This window comes from Zonotrichia albicollis, chromosome 23, assembly GCF_047830755.1.
Source record: "Zonotrichia albicollis isolate bZonAlb1 chromosome 23, bZonAlb1.hap1, whole genome shotgun sequence".
Classification (NCBI taxonomy): domain Eukaryota; kingdom Metazoa; phylum Chordata; class Aves; order Passeriformes; family Passerellidae; genus Zonotrichia; species Zonotrichia albicollis.
This window is the reverse complement of record NC_133841.1, coordinates 4602975-4613425: the sequence shown is the minus strand read 5'-3', so window position 1 is coordinate 4613425 and position 10451 is coordinate 4602975. Positions and strand designations below refer to the sequence as shown.

Here is a 10451-nt window from a genome sequence, read left to right as displayed (position 1 = left end):
CAGGGAAAGTTAAACCATGAGATGTCATTGAAGGAGACCACAATGCCTGGTTTGCAACAGCTGCTGTGCAGCCTCTCTGGAGCAGGAACAGAAACAAAGCCAGATGAAAAATGAAATGGAAATAAAGAAAAATAAATGGAAACATAATTACTTAAAAATATGTAAAAATAAAAACTAAATTATTATTAGGTTTATTATATATAAATATAGCATCCTCTATTTAACATACAATAATATGTTAATAATATTGTATAATATGTTAATAATATAATATAATGTAATGCAACATAATGTAATGCAATATAATATTGTATGTTATAACACTTCTGTCCTATTCTATTATATTAACATTATAATATATAATATACATATTATAATATATAATATACATATATATTATATATTACATTATAATGTAATGTAATAATATAATACAATATTGTATGTTCTAGCATAACATAATATAATACAATGTAATATAATATAATACAATATAATATAATATAATATAATGTAACATAATATACAATATATAATGTAAATATTATCATTAATAGATCAATATTACCACAGAGTTATGAATAATTATTATAAAAATTATTAATTAATAAAAACGACATTAAAATAGAATTAAATAATTAACGCAGGGTTTGCTTGGCGGCCCGGCCCTGCCCAGTCTCACACCACAGCACTCGGCCCATCCCGCTACGGGACCGGGACCAGGACTGACCCCGCGGATGCCGGGGAATACCGGGACGGGCCGCAACCTTAGCCCCGCCCACCCAGCCCCACCGACCAATCCCCGCAGCGCTTCTCTTGATTGACAGCAAAAAGTCCCGCTCATCACGGCCAGCCCAATGGGCGGGGCGTTGCGTGACGCACCCGACATTGCTTTGAGCGGCGGGCAGAGCAACCAATAAAAAGGCGGGATCGCGCAGGAGGCGTGGCTTCCCCGCCCACTTGGCCCCGCCCCGGCGCTCCGCGGCGCCTGCGCTGCGCCGCCCCCTGGCGGCCGCGGGCAGGGCCTGTCGGTCGGCGCTGCGGCAACATGGCGGGGCGGGTAAGTGGGGGGGGATACGGACCGGCCGCTATCGCCCATCCTCTGCCCCCTCCTCCGCTCCTGCTCCTCTCTGCGCCGCCGCGGCTTTGCTGGCCTCCCGCAGCCCCGCTGCCAGGAGGGCATTCAGCCCTGGCGGTGCCCCGGCAGCGCTGTGAGGCTGTGGGGACCCCCTCGTCTCCAGCGCTGTGAGGGGTCCTGGCGGTGCTGTGAGGGTGTGGAGACCCCCGGTGGTGCGGGGGGCTGGGGGGTCACCCCTCTCCTGGTGCTCCCCGGGGCTCTCGGGAGGCTGAGGTGGCCTCTTGATGATGTGGCATGTGGGACAGGACTGGGGTTCCTTTGGAGCCGGGGCAAGGGTGACCTGTCCCTTGTGGGGCCGGATTTCAGGGTCCCCCAGGTTCCGGGTGGCCCCTTGGCAATGTGGGGTGTGGGGCAGGACTGGGGTTCCCTCAGGAGCAGGGTGACCCCTCTCTGTGTGGGTGTGAGGCGGCATTTGGGGTGCTCTGAGGTTGCTGTGGCCTTGTGGGGTGCAGAGCTGGGTTTTGGGGTTTCCTGGGGATGCTCAGAGACTGTGGTGACCCCTTGGTGCTGTGGGATGAGTACAGGGCTCTCTCAGGAGGTGGGGTGCAGGATTGAGGGGTGCAGTGAAGCTCAGGGGTTTCTCAGTGCTGCTGTCAGGATTTAGGGTCCCCTAAAGGTGCTGTGAAGCTCTGGTGACCCCTTTTCCTGTGACCTTTAGGGTTGCTGTGACAGGGGCGTGATCCCTTGGTGCTCTGGGATGTGGGGCAGAATTTTGGGATTCCCTGAGGGGCCTCTGGGGTGCCCCTGTCTCCGTGGGGTGTGCAGCAAGATTTTAGGGTCCCCTAAATGTGCTGTGAAGCTCTGTGACCCCTTCCCTGTGAGCAAGGACTTTTAGGGATGCTGTGGGATGTGGAGCAGAATTTTGGGATTTTCTGAAGGGCTCCTATGAGTTTGGGGTGCCCCTGTCTCCATGGGATGTGCAGCAAGATTTTAGGGTCCCCTAAATGTGCTGTGAAGCTCTGTGACCCCTTCCCTGTGAGCAAGGACTTTTAGGGATGCTGTGGGATGTGGAGCAGAATTTTGGGATTTTCTGAAGGGCTCCTATGAGTTTGGGGTGTGCAGCAAGATTTTAGGGTCCCCTAAATGTGCTGTGAAGCTCTGGTGACCCCTTGGTGCTGTGGGATATGGGGAGATTTTCTCACATTATAAAACAGCCAGGTGCTGTTTTATCATGTGGATCCTCCTTTTGTTTTGTGAAAACACCTTAAGGGTTTTATTCTGTATTAATTAAAAAAATTAAAAAATCCCTTGGTAGTGATAGATCACATCAGCAAGTGGCCAAAAAGGGTTTAAAATGTGAAATCCCTTCTTGTGGTGCCTGCACATCCCCTTGTTTTTCAGGTGTCCAGGTGCTGCAGGATGTGTTTGGGTTGCTCTGCTCCTTGCCAGGAGCTCAGTCATGCTTTGCTGGGTGTCAGCCTGGGAAAGTCACATTTTTCATTCTTGGCCAAGTCATTCAGTGCTTGAAATGCCAGGGAATTGCTTTTCCAAATGCTTTTTTGCACTCTGCTGGGCTGGTGGTGCAGAGCAGGGGTGAGGAATCTGCTGTGCATCCACTGCCACCCCTGAAATGTGCTGAGTAATTGAGAAAAACCCCAAGATTTTGTGGTTTATCTCTCATTAACAGCTTTTCCTCTGCTCCACATTCCTGGTCTCACCTTCCTCCTTGCACCTTCTTTTCCTCATCTCACCCAGGGGAATTTGGGAGCCTTGTCTGGATTTTTTCAGCATTCTGTTGCCCAGAACAGGCTCTGCTCAGTGCTGAGATCATTTTACTCACACTGGATGTGGTTCTGAGGCTCCCTGGGCCCTCCCAGCTGTGTCCTCAGTGACAGCCTGGTGCATGGAATTGGGACTGGGAATGTGGGGAGGAAGGAGAAAAATCAACCTCAACTTGATTCTTCTGCTTTGAGCTTTTCTGCTGCTAAAAAAGCGAGAAAAATGTGACCAGCTTGGGGACCTGGTGTAGAAAATGTGAATTTAAAGGAGAGATTGATGCTTAGATCTGGCACTTGGATGAGTGATGCTCTGCTTGGGTTATCAGGAAGCTTCTCACTGTTCAGTGTTTTCACGATTTGCCTACAAATGCAGTTGTTGCAGAATTACCAGGCTGTTGAATGCTGCAGAGAGGATCCTTGAGCTGAGAGTTCCATCTCTCCAGGCTGGGTCTGATCCTTCAGATGCTTTCGTGGGGAGCTGCCTGCTCCTTGCAGCAGTGCTGGGGAGGCTGAGAGCAGGGGGAGCAGGCAGCAGCACCCTGGGCTGTGACCCAGAGCTGTTCTGGGGTAAACACAGAGCACTGGGTGGGAGGATGGAGGAGTGTGAGAGCTCCAGGCACAGCAGGTGAGCTGATGCAGGAACACAGGTGCTGTTCTGTTGGCAGCATTTTTAGCAGGTGCAAGGTGGGAAGAGGAGCTTTAGTGACTCCTCCTGCCCTGCAAATCTGTTCTGTAATGTCATTTAGAGCTCAATCTCTTTTGCTGGACTGGTGTGATTTGATTTGTGCAGTGTATTCTCCCAGGGAGAAGTGAATGGCTGTCCTGATGTAGCAGAGAGACAAAATATTGAAACATTTTGCATAATTCAGGTGAATGATAAGGCAAATGGGATTAATTGTGTGATGCTGGTTCAGGTGTGCTCCCCTAATTGCACTGGGGCTCTCCATGGCAAGGAAGAGATGGTGATTAGCAGTGATTGAAGTTTACAGGAAAAACAGTTTATGGTGATTAGAAATAATGGCTGTTTCTGTAATAATTTATTCTGCATCTCTGCATGGGGATCATTAGGCACACAGAGGAATCTGCAGGAGAGGGAATTGTGAGGAGCTGCTGTGTCTGGAGCTGGTGATGGACCTCATGTACCAAATAAACCCCTGGAAGTTCCCTGGGGCTGTCTGGAACTCATTTATTACTAACTACATCAGGAATTAGTTCCCAAAAATTAGTTCCCTAAGGGATGTAGAAACACCAGGTGATTTCTGTGCCTTGTCCCAGTGAGTGGATCCAGCACAAGTTGAATTTGTGCCTTGTCTGCACAGGGGGAGAGCTCTGTGGGACTGGGACAAGGACCTTAAACCCACCCATGGCAGGGTCACCTCCCACTGTGCCAGGGTGCTGCAGCCTGGCCTTGGGCACTGCCAGGGATCCAGGGACAGCCACAGCACCCTGGATTTTTATATATATATATATACATGTGTATATATATGTGTATATATATATACGTATTTATATGTATTTATGTGTATATATATATATATTTATATATGTATATATATGTATATATTTATATATGTATATATATATGTATATATATATATGTATTTATATATATATGTATTTATATATGTATTTATATATGTATATATTTATATATGTATATATATGTATATATATATGTATATATATGTATATATAAAATATACATATATGATATAATTATATATACATATACATACATATATATAAAGATTATATATCATATATAACTATATATATAATTATATATTACATATTACCATACAGTATCATATATTATTATATACTACATTAACATAGTATATACACTATGTTTATATAATAAATTTATTACAATGTATAGTAATTTATCGTATTTATATAATATGTAATTTATACAATTTAATTATAAAATTATATATTTTAATTATTATATATAATTTATAAAGTATATATTATGTATTATCTATAAAATATAATATATAATATATTATAGATAAAATATATATAATAAGGTATAATACAATATATAATATATGAAATATATTGTATATAATATATATTTCATATAATATGTATAAAATCTATATTATATAATATATATTATATATAATATACAATATATCAAATATATAATATATATAATTTATAAAATGTATAGTATATATAATATATATTATATATAATTTATATAATATATAATATAATTTATATAATTTATATAATATTTAATGCTGAAACAGCACCAGACAATTAATAACATTTGGCTCATTATTTCCTTGAATTATTTAAAAATACTCCAAATGTAGACAATGTGGTTTTAGGTGGGATGGTTTTCAGGGAGCTTTGAAATAATGTGGGCTGGGCTTTGTGTTGATGGGTTAAATCTGTCAGGTGATTTCTGATAACATATGGAACCAGCCTGCAGACAAGCAGGGGTTGTCAGGCAACTAAAGAAAGGTTTATGAATCAACTTCGCTCCTTCTCCCAGCCTGGTGCTGTTCCTGCTATCGTCACTTGGGTTTTTTTAGTATTTCCTAGCATGTAAATCTGAAGAAATGGGAGAAAACTCTGTGAATCTCTGTTTCTGTAATCACTTCTGCAACCTCGTAACTGTCTTGTGAAATCCCCACAAATCAGCTTCTGGCCTGCTTTCAGCACTTCTGCCTTGCTGAATTATTTAAAATAAAACCACATCATTTGTTAAAAACCCTAAAATTCTTGAGAATAAAATTCTGAAGGCCATAGGAATGTTTGTGGGCATGTCTGGCCCTGTCATCTTTGATTCATTTCCTTGGCTCAGTGTTGCAGAATCAGGGCTTAAAGAGTCCCTGCCCCAGGGAGATGTCACTGCTGCCTCTCCAGCTCCAGTGTTTGGGGTGCTGCTCTGTCACACCTCTGATGTGGACCTGCCTGAATAATTAAACTTAGCTAATTATTTTTTTAATAGGAAAAAGTCTTTTAAAAAAGCCAGAGAATCTTTTTGAGGATCATTTAAATTAAAGTGTGGACTTTGTAAGTGTTACTTTTAATTGATTTTTTTTCCCCCCAGAGCACAGCAAGATCTTCTGTTTTCCTCTCCTGTTCTGGTTTGTGTGCCTCAGACCACAGAGGTCATTCAGGCTTAGGATAAACCCTGACTGAATTTGGAAGAAATTCTGCCATAAAACCAGATCTGCTTGAGCTCACAGAAAAGCAGTAGCTAGAAAATAGTGGCACTTGTGTTTTACTGAATTCCCCACGTACATTCAGTGCAATAAAATTCCCATTGATTCCTTTTTTTATACATGAAAACAACTGAAATGTTGGTGCCCATGTCATGGAGTGATCTTTATTTTTTACATGAAAACAGCTAAAATGTTGGTCATGGAGTGATCTTTTTTAATACGTGAAAACAACTGAAATGTTGGTGCCCATGTCATGGAGTGATCTTTTTATGATCCAGGGCTGATGGAAATATTCAGGTGCCCTCACAATTGTAGGAGGGGATGGGAGCTGGTGCAGTGCCAGCCCTGAGCAGGGACAGGGATTTTGGGAACTTTTGGGAGGCTGAGGTTCAGCCTGTGGGTGATGCAGGATGTGTTCAGGGAGGTTCTCTAGCAGAGATCAGAGTTTTGTGATCAAACTCCCATGTTGACCTTCTCCAGAAGGATTTTAGACCCCCAGGAGCTGGAGAGCTGTGTTGGAGAAGGTTCTGTGAACAGAAAATACCAAACAGTTGCTAAAATAAATGGAAGGGCTGCTGGGTGTGCAGCTCCTCTGCTCCTCCCTGTGCAGGCACATCCTGCCCTCAGGGAGGCCAAAGGTTTGAAGGATGAAAAGATTTCCCACCTTCCTCTGGTCTCCTGGGATGCAATAAAGCAATGACCTTCTATCCAGAAATGTGCAGTAATTGATGCCCTGCAGTTGTGTCATGTGCTTTTTTCTGTGAAAAATAGAGCAAGGCTTGCAAGCTGCTGCAGCTGAAGCTGTGTGGTGTTTGGGACCTCAGAACCCTGGGGAATTCAGTGCCAGGGACAGCAGCATCCTGAGCTGTACAGGGCAAATTCCAAGGGGGATATTTTTAATATTAACAGAAATTCACATTTGCCCTGTTGCCAGTGGGTAACTGTGATGGGGTTCTTGGATGAGGGAAGAGATCAGGATCTGACTCCATGTTTCAGAAGGCTGATTTATTATTTTATGATCTATATTACATTAAAACTATACTAAAACAATAGAAGAAAGGATTTCATCAGAAGGCTGGCTAAGAATAGAATAGCAAAGAATGCTAACAAAGGTTTGTGGCTTGGCTCTCTGTCTGAGCCAGCTGGGCTGTGATTGGTCATTAATTACAAACATTTAACATGAGTTAATCAACGATCTACTTGTTGCATTCCACAGCAGCAGATAATCAATGTTTACATTTTGTTCCTGAGGCTTTTCAGCTTCTCAGGAGGAAAAATCCTTAGGAAAGGATTTTCCATAAAAGATGTGTGTGACAGGTAACTTGTCTAAATATAAATGGGATGAAATTTGCATCCATGAGGTGTCCTCACTGCTCATGTGGCAAAATCCTGTGGTCTGCATCCCAGGACCTCAGCTTACTCTGGTTCATTCCCTTGGCATTTTTAAAAGATGTTTAGATGCAACACAACAAGCAACAATTCCCTGTAATTAAATTGTTGATCATCCTGGCTTGAGGAAGGAATGTGAGGCAACATGCGCTCAAAAATGGATGTGTTAATTAAAATGCACATACCCTGGGTCATTATTGCTTAATTGGAAGCTGCTGAGCTGGCAGGGAGCAGCTCCCTGTGCTGTGGCACAGCAGCTTTAGGTGCATTTCCTAAAATTACTGATTTTTGTAATCTGGAGAAGGAATCTCTGGGCAGAGCAATCTGTAATTCTGTAAATGCTCTGCTTGGAGAAGCTCTCCTTTAGCACTCTTATTCTGCTCTGTTGGATCAGGGAAACCCTTGGAACTCTGTTCTTGGGGCTGTAAATTGTCTTTGTTGTGATGTTGGCAATCCTGGCCATAGCAGAGCTGTGAGCCCCTGGTGACTGCAGGTGAACAGTGCTGGAGTGACAGAGCTGCCCTGCACACCCGGCTTCATTGCAGCTTTGCAAACAGAGGGAAGCAGCAATAAAATCCCTTTATTCTGGATTCTGTAATTGTGGGAGAGGCCCTTCTGCCCTGATAAAGTGGCTCTGCAGTGCCAGCACAGGCAGGAATTTCCTCATTGAAACCCAGAGAGTGCAGGGCTGCTCTCAGAGACAGAAACTGGAAATGTGCAGAGTTTGATAAGGAGTGCCCAGGGCAGTGTGTGCTGATGCCTGGAGGGGCTCCCTGCAACAGGGGCTGCACAGTGTGAAAGAAATAAAGGAGGGATTTGTTAGAAAGCCTTCACAGGATGCACCTTGGGCAGTGCAAGAGCCTGGCTGTGACTCCACCCAAGATGGACTCAGAGTTATGAGTTTTCACACTTTTATAAGTTTTAGTCCATTTCTATATTGGGGTTAATTGTCCAATTACGACTTTAGGTTATGAAGTCCCATTCTTCCAGTTTGCTCTCCTCAATTTGCTGTTTTGGGCCTTCTCGGGCTAGAAAAAGATTGTTTTGTCCAACTAAACTGTGAAGAGAACTTGCTAACACTTTACATGAAGTTCAGAGTTATATAGTAATGCAGAATCTGGAAAATATGAAAGTTGAAATTTTCCTGTGTCTTTCTCCTGTCTGTGCTGGGAGGGAGCTCTTACCAGGCAGGGTTGTTGCCCCTGCCATAGGCAGACAATGCAGGGGAACATTCCCTGTGTTGTATTTTCTGAGACCCCCAAAAATGGAGGAATGAATGATGAAGCTGACTCCATGTTCTTAGAAAGCTAATTTATTATTTTATGTTACTATATTGTATTAAAAAATGCTATACTAAAATTATACTAAAAACCAGAGAAAGGATACAGACAGATGGGTAAAAGATATTAATGAAAAATTCATGATTCTCTCCCCAGAGTGTGACACAGCTTGGCCCCTGGTTGGCCAATAAGTAAAAACAATTCACATGAAACAATCTCCAAACCACATTCCAAAGTAGCAAAACAGCACAGGAGAAAAAAATGAGATCATATTATTTTCCTTTTTCTCTGAGGCTGCTCAGCTCCCCAGAAGAGAAATCGTGGGCAAAGAGGATTTTTCAGAAAATACAATGGTGACACCCTGGTTGATTTCCAGCCCTGGCTGATGCAGGAGGAGCTGCTGGGAGCTGTTTGGGTTTCTGTGCTGCAGCACCATCACAGGGGGGGATCCATCTCACCCAGGCACCCCTGGGTGCTGTGCTGAGGCTTTGGTGGCAGCTCGCTCACTGTTCCCTGCCTTTGTCAAAAATGGGAATATCACATCTGAGGTTTGAGCTTCCCAATGCAGTCCTCTTTAATAGGAGAAGAAAATTGGTATTTCTGGGTTTGATGAGCGAGAATGCAGCTCCTTTCTGGAGAATAAAAGCTTCCAGCAAATAATAGAGGTCATGGGGAGCAGGTGGAATGGGCAGGGCTGTGTGTTCAGGGACAGCAGCTTATCCTGGCACAGCCAGGAGCTCTGGAAGGGTCTGTCTGGCCAAGCCTGAGGTTGATTTCCTCTTGTGGCTGCAGAAATATAGAAGATTTATTCAGTGTTTTTTTGCCATGTCCAGAAAAACCCTCTGCAAGCTACCAAACTTCCTTAGTTAATTTTAAAAATTGTTTAGAACCACAGTGTGATAATGTTCACAGGGGTCTGAGGATGAGGGAAGAGATGAGGATCTGACTCCATGTTTCAGAAGGCTTGATTTATTATTTTATGATGTATATTATATTAAAACTATACTAAAAGATAAGAAGAAATGATTTCATCAGAAGGCTGGCTAAGGATAGAAAAAGAAAGAATGATAATGAAGGCTTGTGGCTTGGACAGAGAGTCTGATGTGATTGGTCATTAATTAGAAACAACCACGTGAGCCCAATCCCAGATGCCCCTGTTGCATTGCACAGCAGCAGATAACCAATGTTTGCATTTGTCCCTGAGGCCTCTCAGCTTCTCAGGAGGAAAAATCCTAAGGGAAGGGATTTTTCATGAAATGTGTCTGTGACACCTCAGCATTCAGCTCCTCCTGCTGCTGGAGCTGCTGCCTGTCCCTGTGTCCCCAGGTGTAATGTCCACCTCTGGTGTGTGGAGATGCAGGCAGAGCTTTGTGCTTGTGTTTCCTGTCAGGAGAATGTGTAGGAGCTGTGATTCATCATGGCAGTTCCCTGTTTATCTTCAGAGCTCCTTTGACATCATAATTCTTCCTGTCAGTATTCAAACTTCATTTTACTGGCAGGCCCGTGGTGGTGAATGTTTGGTTTGGAGTCAGCCGTGGTTCCACCCACTCTGCTGGGGCTCTGGGGAGTGTGCCCTGCCCTGCTCAGCAGGAACTGCAGCTCTGCAGGTGTCCTGCACCTCTGTGCCCTCTTTGGGTGCTGAGCTCTGGGCTCAGAGAGATTTTGGTGATGCTGGCAGGGGCTCTGTGCAAATCAGGAATGACACAGGGTTGCTGCAGAATGTGCCTTGAGCTGTTTGATTTTC

The 10451-nt window shown here is 43.7% G+C and overlaps 1 protein-coding gene across 2 annotated transcripts in view; it reads left to right on the top strand.

The window, feature by feature from the left end:
• The first annotated feature begins 911 nt into the window (after window positions 1-911).
• Window positions 912-10451, top strand: part of NSF (N-ethylmaleimide sensitive factor, vesicle fusing ATPase) — an 80790-nt gene continuing 71250 nt past the window's right edge. For both annotated transcript variants that reach the window (XM_074557936.1, XM_074557937.1), the window contains exon 1: window positions 912-1060. In XM_074557936.1, the coding sequence (XP_074414037.1) occupies window positions 1049-1060 (12 nt within the window). In that variant the 5' untranslated portion in view covers window positions 912-1048. The remainder of the gene's footprint in view (window positions 1061-10451) is intronic.